The sequence below is a fragment of the Mirounga angustirostris genome, unplaced genomic scaffold (assembly GCF_029215605.1).
Source record: "Mirounga angustirostris isolate CCGP_5_RB_7025 unplaced genomic scaffold, mMirAng1.0.hap1 SCAF_14, whole genome shotgun sequence".
Taxonomy (NCBI): Eukaryota; Metazoa; Chordata; class Mammalia; order Carnivora; family Phocidae; genus Mirounga; species Mirounga angustirostris.
Genome location: NW_026991722.1, coordinates 24,145,386 through 24,163,403, shown reverse-complemented (window position 1 = coordinate 24,163,403; position 18,018 = coordinate 24,145,386). Strand labels below are relative to the sequence as shown.

The 18,018-nt window shown below is 49.9% G+C and overlaps 1 protein-coding gene across 2 annotated transcripts in view; it reads right to left on the bottom strand.

Moving 5' to 3' along the window:
- The window catches only part of MYO5B (myosin VB), a 334,942-nt gene that overhangs the window by 70,644 nt on the left and 246,280 nt on the right, over window positions 1-18,018 (bottom strand). For both annotated transcript variants that reach the window (XM_054510300.2, XM_064577622.1), the window contains exons 17-18: window positions 12,969-13,055; window positions 819-930 (exon numbers count right to left, since the gene is read on the bottom strand). In XM_054510300.2, coding sequence (XP_054366275.2) covers window positions 819-930; window positions 12,969-13,055 — 199 coding nt within the window. The remainder of the gene's footprint in view (window positions 1-818; window positions 931-12,968; window positions 13,056-18,018) is intronic.

Sequence of the window (18,018 nt, the reverse complement as noted above, 5' to 3'; positions counted from 1 at the left end):
ACGCACCAGGCTTCGGTCAGCCGTAGACTACTAGGAGTTCAGTCTCAGGAAGTCATGTTATATGCGGATTTTTTTACTGCAGTGGGATGGGCGTATCGATGCCCTTACTGCCCACATTGTTTGAGGGTGAACTGTACTGGGAATTTAACACTTTTTTTTTTTTTATGTAGTTCTCTCCATTACACTACCTTCTGAAAGGGAAAGTGTTTGATATAACCCTTTATTGAGACCACTTTTACCATGCCCTGCTGTGATCTCTGAATATGGTGGAGCTAATATTTAGGATCTGCCCCTCACAAAAGGCTGCAAAGTAGCTCCAGTCCCAAGACTCAGGTTTGAGTTCAGGTTGTCGTAATTGCAGCTTTTGCCTTATTTACAACAAGCGTCTGGGGTAAGGCCTGAGGCCAAGTTTTGCAGTAAGTAGATATGAGAAGCACACCTATTTTCCCAACTGCTGACTTCAAAGCTGTGCCTGGGCTTCGGATCAGAGGCCCTGGGCAGGTGCATGGCATGGGCAGGTGGGCAGATCTACAGAGCTTCAGGCTTTGGAGAAGCCAGAGTCCTGGGCCAGCAGCAAACCCCAGGGGGTTGTACAAACATTTCCACTTTGTACGTGTGCCGAGATGTGGAAAAAGGTAGGAGTATATAGTGTATATATACGTGAAGGGACTTCTCTTCTACAGTTGCTGATGTTGGAGAATGGATGAATATCTCAAACAGTTTTAAGAGGAAGGATGAAGAGCAAAAAACGCTGTTAACTCCCTACCCCCCAATTCTCTGGGCATCCGGGTAAGCCTCCAGGGGCACGCCCAGCTCACCTTGATGAGGTTCTCCAGGACAGACCTGCAGATGGCCTTTTTGTCTGTGTTGGCGAGCTCTCTCTTCTTGACCAGCACCCGATACCGGTTGAAGAAGTCATGGTAAGCCCACCTGGAGGGAAAGCAGGTGCATCAGGTGACATGTCCTGCCTCCCAGCCACACAAAGGCCACAGGCCATCACAGACAGTGACCCATGGCATAAAGCTGTTCTCAGAGCAGCGAAAAACATTCTAGGGGCTGGTATTCATCCAATCCCTCTGAGAATTTCGGTGTGTGGCTGAATTACACAATCATGAGTGGAAGAGGGAAAAGGAGGGTTCTGCAGACCGTTCTGGGAGGGCTGACCAGAGGCAGAACCACTCACAGGGCTTCTGCCCACACAGAAGTGTGGCGCTCCACTACACTGCTGGAGAAGGAGCCTTGCCTAGAACGCAGCTTGGTTTTTAAATGTTGGTCTTTTCTTATGAAATTAATACTTGTCATTGAAAACTTTAAAAATGCAGGAAAGTATACATAAGCAAATAAAAAGCGATATCCTAACCGCAAGCAACACCACCATTCACACATTCTGGTATACCTTAGAAGGTACCATTTTTCCCCCCAAAGTAGATTTCACTTAGGATTTCCCCGCTGTTCATTAGAGTAATGCAAGCCCCCTGTGAAGGAAATGTACAGCAACTCACATTAAAAAAAAAAAAAATTGAAGAGCACTTACAATCCCACTACCTTTTTAGTAAGTGTGCTTTGGTAGGTTCTGGAAGGGAATCTTTCAGAGGGCCTTGTGTCTGTTTCTTGGCCTTTGAGGAGAGCTCTACTTAAACTAATGCAAGCTTCTCAATGAGTGAACTATTTCTAGGCAGGGTCCGCCCCCTCTCTCCTGAAAGCTACCTCCCTTCACACAGATGTTCACTCTCACTCCTGGCTCCTGACCGGGGTTCAGGGGGATGCTCACAACCTCCTCACGTCATCGCACATTGTTTCCACACTAGGCTACTCTATGGAGCCTGAACTCCCAATTTAAATCCCTCTGAAGGTGAAGCCGGCCATCCATCCCCCTGGTCCTGCATCCTCGGCAGAGTGCACCATCAGCCCTCACTTGCCCCTTCAGAAGCATTAGGAGATGCTGCACATACCCTGTCCCCAGGGACACATGTGGTCCTCGTCGCCTGCTTGGAAATCAGTTAGGTGCTGCCTGGAGATTGTGCATCTACCACTTACCATCACCTGTGGCCTCGCTGAATGTCCAGTTGCTCATGCATCTCATTCTCAAGTATTAATGGGGAGTAAATGGATCCTACCCCTCCTCCTGGAACATGTTTGCCTTAAATAAAATTTCATCCAAAGAACTGAGCACTGTGGAATACTAGGTACTCCTGGGGGGTGGTGGGCACCACGTGCTTGGGAGGCTGGTTGGTTTTGAGCGCCTCTCCTTGCACACTCCACAACCATCTGCCAGCGTGGGCCTTGGGTCCCTCTTCCCTCCCAGGCTGTTCTCAGCACCATGGGAGGCAAAGAAAAACCCGGGCGGAGCTCCCTACCTCTCTGCCACCTCAGTTACCACCTACCTTGGTTTGGGGGAAGATTTCTAACCTAGTGATGGGTGTCGGGGGGTGGGGGGAGCATGGGAGCATAAGAGCAAGTGACAAAAAGCACTCTCATTTTTTCCCCGTGTAAGATGGTTGTTTAGAAGTTATGCCTTTTTAAAAACACAGCTTTATTGAGCTAGCTCATATACCATAAAATTTACTTTTAATATTTGCAAAGTTGTGCAACCATACCAAATACAGTATTCCAGAACATTTTCATAATCCCCTACCAAGCTCCCAGGCCCATTATCAGTCACTCCCCGTTCTCCCCTCCCTCCCAGACCCTGGCGACCACTCATACCCTTTGTTTCCATGATTCTTACCTTTTAATTAATCCTGTCACAAAGGTAATGGCAGCCTCTATTCTGTTCAGAGCTGAACAGGCATTATATGGCCCTGCTCATGGGCTCCCCAGACATGTGCAGGTTCCTTGAGGAGGGTAGGGAAGCACGAGGAGCCCCCGAGGCCTCTGGGTTATGGCCTGGGGAAGGGTCACTTCATTTACTTTGCTTCCGTGGTTCCCTGCCCTTCTAGTTGCAGGGGGACTAGGAACTAAACCCACCCAATTCCTGGCCATCTCTAACAGGCAGCTTTAGAAATGGAAACATTGAAGGTTATTTGCCCAGCTAAAGGCTGCTTAAATTATCCTACTCATGTACAATAACTGTCAAGACAACTCCTGAGGTCTGACCGATCTTGATTCTGGAGGCTTAGGAACAGAACTAGAGGTGATAAGCCACAAATCAGACGTGCAGTTTGTTTTTAATGCATGCGAACGCTACCGGATTTCTCCCGAGCTCTTTCTGCCCCAAACCCCAAGCTTTAAACACAGGCCATTCTCTCTACTGGTATTTCCATGTAGGGTAGGGTGCAAACGGAACGATGTACACAGAAAAAGGTCTGAGTCTTCTTATTCCTCATGCCCACCCATCCACATGTGGCTCCATCAAGCCGTTGCTCCTGCCAGCTCAGGGAGGTGTGGGCTCTCTCTCAGAGGCAGCTCAGCACTTTCGGTGTGACTTTCTGAGGGCACCTCCCCCCCACCCCCCCTGCAATACAGTTATTTGTGTACTCGTCTTATTTCTCCCTACGAGTTTGCAATTTCTCCGGGGGAAATAATCAGAGCAGCATTTAGCTGGGCTAAAAACCTTAAATGGTTCTAATTTGAAGATCTCTTACTGCTGACAGTTCCATAACTCAGGGAGGTTACAGGCTCAAGGAAACAAGACAGGAGGGAGATGTGACTGCACAGACCTCCAGGCCAGTACAGAACAAGCCTGGGGTACAGACGCCTGCTCCGCCTCCGGCCAGCAGTGTTACCTCAGGCAAATCTTGCTCTCGTCCCACATGGATGTCTCCAAAACGGAGAGAACATCACCCACCTCACGAAGTACCTCCAACACTGGGGTGGCCAAGGAGTTCACGGGTGTGGAGTGCTTAGAAAGCTCCCCACCCTCCCCCATCCAAGTTACTCTCCCTTCCTGACTCCCACCCTTTTTCTTACAAAGGCTTCGTGGAACACCTGCCGCAGGGTGATACCGATGGGGGAGGAAGGTGCCCGCAGAACGTAGGCCATCCGCTGTGAAGGGACTGGGTGGGTACTCCCCATCGTGAGCTACCCAAGGAGCACATGGCCACCACGGGATCTGGGCATGTACGAGTGTCCTTCCGTCGAGGACCCGGAATCAAAGGGGGATTCTCTTTTCTGTGGACCTCTGTGCTTTTACAGAGAAAGTCCTTTACAGGAAAGGCCCCATCACTTGTAGAAGAAAAACCTCCCAAGTGAAGCTAAACAGAATGTGATTGTTTTTCAAAAAATAGAATTTAACAGAACTTCCTGATCTGGTAGGGACATCTGGATGGAGGTATTTTGCGGCCATGTAAAAATTGGGGAAGACCCCTCTATAGGTCCACAGCATGTCCAGGATTTCCCCCTGAAGTACTCCACTACCACAGAGTCTCTCCCTCCCAGAGGAATTAACGATTCCTGTTTCCGTGTGGGATACAGAGCTTTATACCTTCTATAAAAGATAGTTTTTGTACATGTGTTAGCTTCTCCGCTCGACTCTAGCCCCCTCTGGCCGGGCTAGGATACATTTTTCTAAACTTCTCAATACCTAACACAGTATCTTCATAGTTACTTACATTTTAAAAGAATGGGTATTTTCCTGACCAATAAAGAGGATGGAATCCCAAATGTTAAACCTTTTCATTCTACTAGTGTTTCTCAAAAAGGACACTATTGGCTTTGGAGCAGGACAATCCTTTTGTGCTCAAATGGACACAGAACCTCTTCCAGACCATTCCCTACCACGCCATTCCTCGAGATAACGCAAACATGTTTGCAAATATCTGCAAAATGTTTACTATAGAACATAGTTCTAGTCCAGAAAACCACCTTCTTGAGACCAACCAACCATGCCTACCATCTGCCTCCACAGTGTGAGTCCACCGCTTCTGTTCCCGCTTTCTGTCCTCCTCAGGGGCCCGTGAGCAGGTCGTCTCCCGCTTGCACTACGGCTGTGGGGTTCCGTGTGGTTCACTGGCCTGGACAGGTCTTTTAAGTCAGTCCTAGGCCTGCTGCTCCTCGAGCCATTTCACATTAATGGTGGGAGAAGAGCTCCCATTCTTAGTCTATTACTAGGCCCCAACTGTGGCCTGGATCGTGGGCTATATAGTCCTAGTGGCCTCAGGGACAGAATACACACTCAGCCCTGCTCTCCCTGGATTTGGACTCACAGACTTCAATGTCGTGCTTCCTGTGGAATGAAGGCCTCCTTCACCCTGCGTGCCCCTGGCCTGCTAGAGAGGTGTGCTGATCTGCTAGAGTAGTCACAGCTGGGTGTGTGGGAAAAGCCCGGGACCTAGGATGGCTCCTGGTGAGAATTGGGAAATCAGAGGCAAGGTGGAAAAGATGCTTCCTTACAACAAGCTCCTCAGGCTCAAGACAGCATGGGGTAAACCCAGCTGCTGTGAATGGCGGAGCAAACGCAGTAGGGTGATGTTTTGGTTGACTGAGTTCCCATCTAGAGCCCTATAATGGATTTAACCATCTACATGTGGGACCATTCTAGGGAACATGCCTCCCTGAGCGGTCCTCAGTGGATAGTGGATCTGTCAAAGTGGTCGCACGGTGTACTTCCCTTCTCTTGGGTAGATTCCCTCATGCGGGATTGGCTGGAAAACCAAACTCTAGGACAGAGTCCCTCCAATTAGACCAGCATATGAGGCTCTAAATCACACAATCTTTACAACAGAAGGCCACCAAGAACCACCCCCACAGATGGCAGGGCAGGTTATCACAAGGGTGAAAATGGCGAGCATGTTTGCAAGTCTTATCTGATAAGCAACTAGTATCTAGAAAATATAAAGAACTCCTACAGCACCAAAGAGACAAATAACCCAGTTGAAAAAATGGACAAAAAATCTGAATACATTTCTCCAAAGAGGATATACAAATGGCCAATAAGCACATGAAAAGACACTCAACATCATTAATCATCAGAGAAATACAACCAAAATCACAATGGGATACCACTTGATACCCCCTAGGATGGCTATAATAAAACAGACAGACAGTAACTGTTGGCAAGAATGTACAGAAACAGGAAGCCACACCCATTGCTGGTAGAAATATAAAATGGTGCAACCACGGTGGAAAACAGTCTGGCAGGCCCTCAAAAGGGTAAACAGTTACCAAACGAGCCAGCAATCCCACTCCTAGGTATATCATCAAGAGAAATAAAAATACATGTTCACACAAAAATACGTACATGGATATTCAGAGGATTATTCATACCTGCCAGAAAGTGGAAATAACCTAAACGTCCATCGACTGATGATGGACGAAACTTAGTGTATCCTTACAATACGATGGTATTAGGCAACATAGAATAAAGTTCTGATACGTGTTAAAACCCGGATAACACAAAAGGTCACTTATTATAGGCTTCCATTGGTATGAAATGTCCAGAGAGACAAACTCATAGAAAGTTAGTGGTTGCCAGGGCTGGGAGGAGGGGGAAAGAGGTAGTGACCACTAATGGGAACAGGGTTTCTCTCTGGGGTGATAAAACATTCTGTAATTGGTAGTGATGGTTGTACAATGCTGGGAATATAATGAAAACCACTCTAGAGTTGCATATTTTAAAAGGATATTCTTATCACACATAAATTATATCTCAATTTTTAAAAATCAGTGTGATGAACAAATGAGATTTGTGGAGGGCCTTTATAAGGCAATACATAAAACATAGGATTTGTTATTTCAGCACCGATACCCATGGAGGGGTTCCTAGTGCGCAGACAGCAGGGTATTCGCCTATCACTCATACCACCATTGATTAGCCTCTATTTGCCTTTCCCTCAGTCCCCCACCTACGTCCTGGGAAACACAGGCTCAGACTCAGAGGTGGCCCCGGGTCTGAAGGTTGCTAAGCTTTGCTGCCAAGGGAAGGAAACCTAATTCTTCCCCACTGGCTCTGAGCTGGAACCGAGTTACAAAGTGAGGAGCAGAAAATCTAATCAGTCTTGGCACTGCCCAGATACAACCAAGTGGCTGCAGCTGACCAGTGACCGACAATTTCCTCCAGGGGAGAGTTTCAAGGCAGAGCGCACGTGCAAATCAGCTTCCCTGTGGCTGTGATGAGCAGCCCCAGCTGAGGACCCTGTGACAGACTCCAGTCCAAGGAAGTGAGCGCAGCTCTCAGGCACAAGATCTCAGGACAAAGAACTGTTGCACTCCAAAGTAACTTCTACATTACTGTGCTTGGTGGGGTTTTTAATCACAAGGCAGGTAACTGTAGGTCTGTTTCATCGTGACTAAATGGGCAGGTGAACCCAGCAACTTCTCAAGACTCCACCTCCTTCCACAGTCCTGTATTTCGTCCACATGGGGGCTGAGGGATGGAGGCTGCCAATGAGAAGTCGTTTTAGAAGGTGCCGCTGAGTTTTTCTGAGGTGAAGAGGAGATGCATGGAAGGTTCAGGAGTTTTGTTTTTAAATATAAACCTTGTATATTCAAGTCGTCCTCCCACAACACATGTGTTGTGGTTAAATGGAGTTTGCTTCACAAGTCCTCTGGGACACACAGCTGCATCGAACACCCCACCCCCACCCCCCGAGGGAGACAGAGCATCACACAGGCATAAAACACATCTGGGGGTGGGGGCCGGGAGCCGGGTAACGGTGGCCAAGCCGCTCTTCCCACAGTGCATTTATCACAGTGTTTTATGTATGTGATAATGGGCAGATTTCTTGGCCCCTGCAGCACATTTCAAATGGAATGATACATTTTCATTTTAAATCAGACTCACAGAGCCATAATTTTTAGGCAGATAAAAATAGACAAGTATAGAGGCTGAGGGCGGGACGAGGGACCTCCAGAGAGCAGCCGCCGGCCCGCCACCCCGAGTGCGTCCTCTTGGGCTGGCTGGGCTTGGGGGGGGGGGGGGGCATTAGGCACGTGTTCGCTTCAGAACAGGGCTAAGCATCCTGTGCCCAGGGCATCAGTAGGCTGGATGCAGGAACTGGCCTGAAATCGTGGCTGCAAAGGGCTGCCCTCTGCATGGGCTCCTGGGGAAGTGGCCTCCGGACATTTCATCACAAGTCCCTGAGACCCTGGGCCATGCGTTTCTTTCCTCTTTGGCATTTTCTACCCTGGAAAGAGTTGGCATGTGCCCTTTGGCCACTTAAGTTGGAGAAATGTAGGAAAATGTTCTGAGTTGTAATCCCCCCTCAAAGAAGCCACTGAAGTTTCCTTGGACAACAGCTCTGCAAAACTGTGGTCACTTGACAAGCTAAAGCAAGTGAAATCACGTTGCTGTCTTGAGTCTTAGCACCATGGAGACAAATTCTTTCTGAGAGGACTCCCCAGTCTGCTCAGGTCCCTCCGGGCTCACAAACGTGTCCCAGAGTCAGGCTAACAAAATGACTGCTCGGCTCTACATTCCTTCAAAAGCTAACACCTTGATGGGTACACAGGTGTACCACCTTGCTTGCTTTACCCCCAGATATAGCAGACACCCCAACCTCCAGGATGAAGCAGTAAGGGAGATGTTGAAGCAGTGAGGTCACTCCAAATGTTTACCATGACTGGCAGGTGCATCAGGCGATGTGCGGAGTCACAAGATTACAGGTGGGGTAGCTTTGCCCCCCAGCCCTCTCCCCACCGCTCACCTTTCAAAGAAAGGCCATCCTGGGTGTTGTGGCTCTGGGAGAGGGGATTAGCATCGAAATGAAATAATATGGATGATTCAGGTCTATCTCAACACTAACAAAAGTGCCATAAAACCATGGCGCCTCTTTCCAAAAGATAATACGTCAAATGGCCATTTAGGGAGGGAATCTTCCCTTTGAGCCTTCAGCAAAATCTGCTAAGTCAGCAAAGGTAAGGCAGCACTGTGGACCTAAGCCCAAACGTGTAAATCACAGCATTAGGTAACATTTTCCGTGGAGCAGAAAATACCAGCTTTTCCTTCCCTCCCTACACTCTCCACAATACTTGCAATTAGGAAAACAAAAGGTACAGATGCCCTTGCGATTAGCTGGTAGAAAGAAGTGTGAATCAACTAGGGAGGCAGAAAAGACACCCATCGGCTGCCCCGTAAGAGGCGAGTCTGTGGGCATCTCAATGTTGCGGGTGACACTGATTGCAACCAGCTGGAACGAACGGCAGGAGAGGTCTAAAGACTTGGAAGCAGCGGGCTCTCTCAGCAGCCGAGGGAGAGGTGGTCTGGATGAGAAGAAAAGCCTATCTGGCATGCTAAAACGGGAAGACGGAACAGGAAGAATGAATGAGGCCTGACTGGCAGAGAAGGTCTCTTCCCGGATCACTGGGCAGGAGAACTTCTCGTCCCTTCTGTGCCTGGACATGGCACTGCTCCCGGGCTGGCGGAATCCTCCCACTGCCTTCCCACCCATCCGAAGCCTCCTCACCCTTCAAGGCCCCACCTCAAACCTCACCTCCTCCATGAAGCCACATTTCCTTCCAAACTTGGCCTAATTCTATGTTGCTGTTTTAGGTTTTTATCCCTTCTCCTAGACTGTGACTCCTGACGGGCTGAGGTCATGACCTAGATCCTTGATCGCCTCCCAGCCATCGGCACAGAGCTAGAAGCTAGACAGGGGAGGAGATGTGGAGCGGGCGGCCAAGTTAACAGGAGAGGAGACATGAAGGCAAGAACACGTTCTCATTCTACAGAAGCTCAGGTAAGACCACAGGAGTAAAACCCTGTCCCTTTTTCCTCTTCCACCTCTTCTAACAGAGGATTCTGTACCGCACCAGCAAACCGGCAGGAATGTGGGTGGGACACGTGGTCACTCGGATTTCACCGCGAGGCTGCAAGTTCAGTGGGTGAATCCGAGGCAGCAGAGATGCACGGCGACCTCGGCCTAAAGCATGGCCTAGAGCTAGTTGCATTGGACCCAGACTCCTGGCTTTTCCTTGATGGTCTCCAAGACAAGAGGTTCACAACCTCTGCAAAGCACTCGTCTTACTATCAAACAACTCACTGTTTTAGAAAGTTCTTGGCAAAACAGGTGACTCCTGACATCCTGAGATGGATCCCCCCAGTTTCAGCTGCCCTAGAGTATCTCATTTTCACACGCTTCCCTGGTTTCTTCTCCCCCTGGAGTGGCAGGGTCCCAACGTTCACGCCTCCCGCTTGACAAGCCCCCCAGCAGCGCCAGTTATGTGAGAGACAGAGATGAGCACCTGGGCTCCTCGGCTCACCTGGAGGCCTCTGTGCTGCAAAGCACATGGTTGTGAGGACCCGTGATCCCGAAGGTTCTTGCACAAGGACCCTCAACAGCTGAACATGGGACATCTCAGCTCTAGTTTTGACAGACTTTAGGTAATTCTTAGACCCGCCTTTTCAATTCCTTAGAGAACTTTGGAATGCTCTTTTGAGGTGACCAGGCACATCAGACACAAAAATAAAGTTAAACATTTCTAGCATAGGCCTGTTTTATCCTGATAATTACATCCATAAGGATGCAGTTTCTTGCTCATATCTAATGAGTGATAAACATGTTATTAAATGCTTAGGTGCCTGCAACGTGTGGAGGACTTTAGATGCATTATGTCTTTCAATTCAATCACCTATGATGGAACTACTTCGTGATAAGGGAACCCAGGCTCGGAGATCGACTCGCTTGAGGTTACCTAGCCAAGGAGGATGGGAGCGGACCACGCAAGCCAGGCCGGACTCCAAAGGCCAAGGGTTCAACCACAGGCTCTTCCGGCTCTAGCCCAGGCCACACATAGTTCTGCAGTCTGGATTTCTATTTACAAATGGGGGCCGGCAGGGTGCAGTTTTACTCCAAGCCTCGGGTCTGGGCCCAGCCCCAGGGAGCAGACAGAAAACCCTACCCTTGCTCTTCTCTCCTCTGATCCCCGTTTGGATGGCACCACCTCACCGACATGAGCAGTCAGATGCTTGGCAACAAGCATGCAGCCGGGCAGAGGAAGGGGGGTTCTAAGTCCTCACTCAACCCCGGCCACAGTGACCTTGAGCAGTTCACTTCCTTCTGTGGGCCTCATTAGCAAAAGTGTTTTACATCATGATGCAGCCATGTCTATATATAAAGCTGAAGTGAGCTCACTAATACCCTTTCTACCACAAATTGCCATCTTCTATTTTCCATCCCGGGTCATTTCATTAAATAAGATGCCGGTCATGACCCATTATATTGATTTCCCGACCCACTAACGGGTTGCAAAGCAATTCTGAGAAACAATGGACTGAAGATGGTAGACTACAGACTTTTCTGGGGAGGCCAGCAGATAGGGGAGCAGAAGCAGGGGTGGAGCCTGGCTGCCTGGGGAGCACGCCCTGAGAAGCAGCAGCTAGGCAGCTCCCTAAGGTCCTTGCCACATTTGTAAGTTGTATGAACCCCGTTGGATCTGAATGCTGTGCTAGGAGCAGCCACTGGAAGTTGATCCAATTGGCTAGACCACAGTTCTTTGAACTCAAGACAAAGCTACTGTGCCCGTGGCCTGAGCCCCATTCCCTCAATCAAAACATGGATGCTGGGCCCTGCAGGGCAGACAGGGAGAAGGCAGGCCAGAGCCCTCACCTGAGAAGGGTAAGCATGGCTCACCTCCTTCATCATGGAGTTGTCAGCCATTTGTGTTCAGACCCCAGGGGCTCGGGAAAGGAGATGTAGCCCCAGGACACTCCCTGTCTTTCTCCTGAGCAGGGAGAGACTTGGTTGAAAGAAAACACAAACAGTCTTCCACTCTGGCCAGAGCAGATCGTTCTGAACAATGCTCCAACCTGCTGGGTTTTGTAAAAGCTGCCTGGGGGTTCCAGATTAGTGGCAGTTCTTGTGCTCTCCGCGTCAAATGCAAACTCCTAATTCCATCACTTATTTCCTTCCCGGGTCTAATATTTGGGAGCTGCTGCTGGTTACATGGCTGCATGGTCAATACCTGTTGCTATGAAGGCATTCCTCCACCACAGTGGCCAAGTTCCAGCTGGAGATGGCGGGGAGGGAGGCCTGGCCCGCACGTCCTCCTCCCAATTTCCAGCTCCCTCCACCTCCTGACACATACGGGACTTCCAAGGACAGGGGTCCCTGGGGAAAACACCATGCGCTCTGGGCTACTACACTGGCTCAGCTCAGCCCACAGCAGAGGACACCTGGTCTGTGAGATGCTGGTATGCAGTATGACCTCACGAGAGCTAACAGGTCCCTATCCACACCTCACTCCTACTTCAGGCAAGCATCTAGAAAAGATCCAGTCTTGACATAGCTTCAACAGACTCTAGGTGGCTCAAGGACATATCCACAGAGCAAATTAGATCTTGATAGTGGTTTCTGAAATTCAAGATTGTATTTTCCATCACAGATTTGATTCTGTTTTTAAAGGTAAAGGGGTCCACTGACAAATGGATGGATAAACAAAAAGTGGTCTACACATACAATGGAATAGTATTCAGCCACAAAAAGGAAATTCTGACCCATGCTACGTGGGGGAGCCTTAAAGATATTAGACTAAGTGAAAGAAGCCAGTCACCACCACTGTAGGATTCCACGTATATGAAGGACGCAGTGTTGTCAAAAACAGACACAAAGTAGAACGGTGGCTTCCAACTGTTGGAGGGGGGAGGAAATGGGGATTTAGTGTTTAATGGGCACAGAGTTTCAGTTTTGCAAGATGAAAAGAGTTCCGGAGATGGGTGCACAAATAATGTACAAATAATGTACTTACCACCACCAAAATGTACACTTCAAAGTGATTCAGACAGTAAATAAGTGTATTTAACAATTAAAAAAAAAAAAAAAGTAAAGGGAACGACATGGGAGTGAAGCTCTAGCTCACCCCTCGCCCAGACCAGTGCCAATCTGAAACGGGAAAAGCTGCCCCAGAGGTTGCCACCGTGGACTCCCATGCTTCCCAGGCCAAATGATATTCTCCTGTCAGCATCCTGCCTGGGTCCTCAGTGTCCAGGAACTTTATTATGCAGGATGGGTCTCTGGCTGACAGCGTGGAGACGGGTTCCCTGGGGAGCCAGGCTCCAGCTGCTCCAGGAGGCGCGTGGCTGGTGGGCGCATTACCTGGACGGGTAGCCGGCCGCGCTGATTCGGATCGTCTCCAACACCCCGCACGCTCGGAGTTGCTGCACTGCTCTCTTTGGGTCAAAGCTGCAAAACAGTAAGACAAGCTGTGAGTGGCCATGCTGGCAAAGAAACGGATCAGGAGAGAGGGACAGAGGACTTCTTCCTGCACCGAGACACAGACCATCGCGCACCTTGAGCACAAAGTCAGCGGCCAAGCACTGACAAAGGACACTGATTGGCAGGCGCATGAGCCATATCCGCACCCCAGTTCTGTGCACATTCTTGGTCTCACCTGGGATACGTCATCATCTTCTTGGCATAACCATCCAAGACCCATTCATGCCTCCTCTCCAGAGCCTTCCCTTATTAGTTCCACCCATGGAGGTATCTGCGTTCAAAGGCCAAATCATATACACTCACCACAAGCAGTATTTGGCTCAGGAGTTAGAAGGGTGAGTTTCGGGCCAGGCAGAGCTGGGTTTGAATTGTGACCTGGTCACTCACCAGCTGCATGTGTCACCTCGGGAAGGCAATATCACCTCCTCGGGCCTTAGTATCCTCACCTAGAAAATGGGGATAATAGTAGTGTCCCTTTTTTAGGGTTAGTGCCAAGATGAAACCTAACGGCCCAGGAAAGCAGTTGCACCAGCACCGAGGACAACATTAGCACACATGCATCGTTGCTGCTACCACTTCCTGGTTAAGATAAAGAAACTGATCTTCCCGTCTTCAGAGACCTGAGCCAGGTCTTCAACAACTCATGTGCCCTAAACTGCTGTTTAGCCCTCAAAACTGGGAAGTACTCCAACACGTACGTCGCATAGGACACTGTACAATCAGCAATCAGACGTGGTCTGGGCTAAGAGTCCCCGCCCTGGGAGAGAAGTGTATAGACGTGCACAAAGCCGTAGGTGAGAACCATGGTGCTGTAAGAGGCCAGGGGGGAGAGCGGCCAGGGGTGGCTAGAGCAATCAGAGCGGGGGTGGGGGGTGGGGTCTTCCCGGGGAAAGAACTCAGCTGAACTAATCTCTCTAGTTTGGGCTGTTCCTCAGCTCAGTTTGAGCCCAGGGCCACGAGTCTTGCGCTCCTGCTCTGGGAACTGGGCGGCAGGCAGGGCTGAGGCTCAGATCCCCAGATCACGTTCATTGGCTGTAGCACATATCTCGGCCAAGCTGACGGGAGGCCTGTCTGCCCCGTGGCGAGAGCTGGGCAGCTTGATCTCTAGGACACCAGGGGGCAGCCTCTTACCACCAATGTCTGCCACCTCGCTGACAACTCTGGGAGTTTTCCCAGCAGCTGGGCCCACTCAGGATTCCGCAGGATGGATTACAGCTCCCCACCGGAGATTTGTGCTGCCTTCCCACCTCTCTGTATGAGCTGCTCAGCTCCCAGTACTAGCTGTTCTCCTACACCAAGGACCCAGCAGTCACTCGAGGCAGAGGCACTGGGTCCACAGGCACCTTCCAGGTGACTGAAGACCACGAGCTGACCTTGAGTCCAGGGACTCTCCGTGTTCCAGGTCAGCCCTGGGGCTCCCTGTCCCGGGAGACACCCACACTGTCCTCCAGGCCCGTGCCCCCTTGGTCTCCTGCTGTCCCCGAACCTGCCCAAGTCCTGCTACCTTGGACACCCAACTCCTCCAGGAAGTCCTCCTGATTACTCCGGTCCCACGGCACCCATGGCTCTTGAGTAAGGGACAACTGAGCACTGAAGTCTTCACAGTCCTGAGCAAGGCAGTGACTTCAGAGGAGTTAATTTCATTTTTTTTTTTTAAAACAGGCAAAAAGCTCCTCAGCAGAAGGTCTTATAGGATGAAAGAAAACCAAAGGAATATAGGTGAGGAGCCTCTGCGATACCTGGAGCCTCTCACTAGGATCATCCCCTCTGCAGCAGTTCTGAGCTGTCGCCAGGACATAGCACAGCTCTGGGGTCCCAGAAAAACCTTCACCAATGTGCAGTGGTAGTGAGGAGTCTGAGAACATGGGGCACAAAGGCTACTTGCAACCTGGAGTGACCCGAGGCAGCCTCGGGGAGGCAGGCTCTGCTGCTCTCATCTCGAAGGTGGTCACCTGGGCCCCAAGTTAGGAACTCACGGTGGGCGTGCTTGCGCTTCGGGGAAGGCATCCTGGGGGCTGCAGACCTCTCCCCCCGAGGCTCTCTGCACCTGTGCTCTCCAGGCCTGGGTCTGATTCAACCTGTGTGCGCCGGGGATGGGCAGCGTGCTTGGCAAGCATCTGTGACCCCTCGTCCTTTGTGGGCTGGGGGCCCACCTGCAGTCCTCCCCACTGCCCTGCTCACACGCGCACTTTCCTCCCGAGTCGGCAACACTCTCTTCCCCACGGGATGGGGGAAGAGAGCAAGGGCAAAGCAGAAAACTTGGTACGGCCACCAACACCTTATGCCACTCTGGGCAACGTTTCCTCTCTGTAGCTCCTTTTCCTCATTTATTCAACAGAAACTGAGAATATCTGCCCAAATAGAATTCACCGGTTGGTTGTAAGGACTAAGTGATAGAAAAGAAGACCACTATTAGGAAAAAACCAGCAGACACTGCACCAAAAAGATCTTGTCACCCTCTTTCCCTGTTCATACCCCCTAGGGGATGTGTAAAGCCAGCCAGCCTTCTGTATCTTAAGCTTATCTCTTTGATGGTAAAGAAAGCTCACTGTCACCAGCATCTCTCCGTCAGCCTCCCTGCATGTGTTACCAGGTCCGCGGGAGTGGAAAAGCAGCTCCTCCCCCCCCCTATTAAATTTTGGAGGACTGTGGTGAAGACAAGCAACACTTAATTCTGGACTGAAAAAGTCACCAAAGATCTCTAGGGTCCAACCGCTGAAACACAGGGCTGTACTTTCTCCTCCCAATCAATGTGCAGGCTCAGCAGAGCCGGCAGCTGAGAACTCGGCTCCCCTCAGCAGTCACGCACCACTCCCCCAATTCTTGCCACACTGCCCGCTCCCACCCATCTCCAGGCTCTGTGGCATGCTGCAGTCACACTCGAGGTCCCCGGGACTCCCAGGGTTGTCCACTTCTGAGCTCGGGGGACTGGCCCTCAGGAAACTGGCTAGTTCCTCCAACCAGCGATCCCAGGGGGATCACACTCCCCCAGGCCACCTCCTCCCTGCACACGTAAGCACCCCCCTGACCTAGCACCCCCAAGCACCCTCTGGCGGTCACTTCTATGCTGTTGTCCGTGGTTAGCGACTGGCAACGCCTCAAGGATGAGGGACCTTTCTGTCATTCCACTTGTCCTCGCCCAGTGTCCAGTGAATAGTGGGTATGATAGATGTTTTTTGAATAAAGGAAGCAGCAGAGGGAAAAAGACTTTTCCAACAAGGGATGCTATCAAAGCACGTGGTGTAGGACAGCGGTCCTCCACTGGGGGATGCGATTCTGTTCTCCAAGGAACACTTGGCAATCATAAAGCACTTTTAGTTGTCACAGTGATGGGGATGCCACCAGAATACTACAATGGACAGGACAGCCCCCCACAATAACATATTACCTGGCCCAAAATGCCAAGGATGAGAAAGCAGTTGTAGGGGATGGGGTGGGGAGTTATACAGAACTTCCCTTCTGGAATTATATATACTTATTTTTTTTTAAATAATGTATTTTAAATAATGGTTATATATTTTACTCATCAAAATTTTTATGCTTCTCACAAATCATCTACATCATCTCCTTGATTTCTTTCATCAGGATGATCTGCTTTAGCTACATTTAGCAGATGAAGAAAGGCGACGAATAGTATAGGGCTAACTTGTGGATCAGCCAAACAATCGGTCGTAGAGCCCAAACTAGAATCCAGGTGCTCTGACCTGGTTCAGTATTCTCCCCACTTTATTAGGGCGATTTGGGTCCTGAAGGCAAAACATGGCCCATCAGGACTAGACAGTCATTCTGAAAGCCCCCAGCATCTCTCTTCATCTGGGAGAGGAGTTCCAGCAAGATAATCCAGAAGGTGGCAGGGCACCAGGTTCTGAGGAACTAACTGCACAAGTCCACAGCTGGTTGACGGCCGAGCTGGTACCCAGCCCTCAACTCTCCTCTCCGGGGTCCCTGCATGCCACTCCTGCCCTTCACACGTAATCGAAGTCTTTCACGCATGCTGCCCTTCTAATAGCCTCTTCTTCCGGAGTCAGCTGGTAAACAGATGTCACACAGGAGGAATTCCTAACCACTTCTCAGAAATTGGGAGGAAGGGAAAAGAGTCAACAACCAGCATGCTTCAAAGAAGGCGGACTCGGTGTTGTCTTCCTGACCTTTTTCAGCACAAGATCCATCTGAGTGCAGGTCAAGCTTTATGAAATAACAGGAATGGCAGAGGGGAGTTCAGATATTCACTTGGACAGAGTTGCCAAAAGAAATTATATTTCCCAGAAAGAAATTATGCTAGGACGAAAAAGGAAGTCAGAAAGCTAGGAATGAAGTGCTTTAAAAACTTAGAAATATACCTCCTCTGACCAGAAGATACAGCTTGTGTGGTGACTCAGGGCAATTGGAATAACGGGGCTGGGGAGGCAAGTAAGAGACTGTTCTAAAGACTTAGGGCAGTATTCCAGGCAAGTAACAGAGTCTATAACAAGGTGAAAGAAGGAAGAGAAAAGGGAACCAAAATAACACATTTTCAAGCAGACTCCATGAGACTTTGACAATGACTGGACATTGGGGAATAAGGAAGAGGGAAGAATCAGGTGGAAGGGGGGGCGGGGGCAAGGAGTCTGATTTCAGACATGTTGAATGTGAATCAGCCAATGAAACCTCAGGAGGCATTCAAAAAGTCTGGTCCGGAATTTGGCAGAAACCAGAGATGAACAAAGACATTGAAGAGTCACTGCTTTATAGATTTGGGTGGGGTCAACCGTGTGGGCATGGATAGAATTGGCAGACGATATCCAAGATAGGGGTAGAAGAATTTAGACCAGAGGAGGCTGAGGGGAGGGGTGGGGTGGGGGAAGGTGAGTAGGTATGAATAACTCTGGAAGCTCAGTGGTAGAGGGGATGTGAGAAATAGGACCATCATGTCTCATCACTCAACACGTCA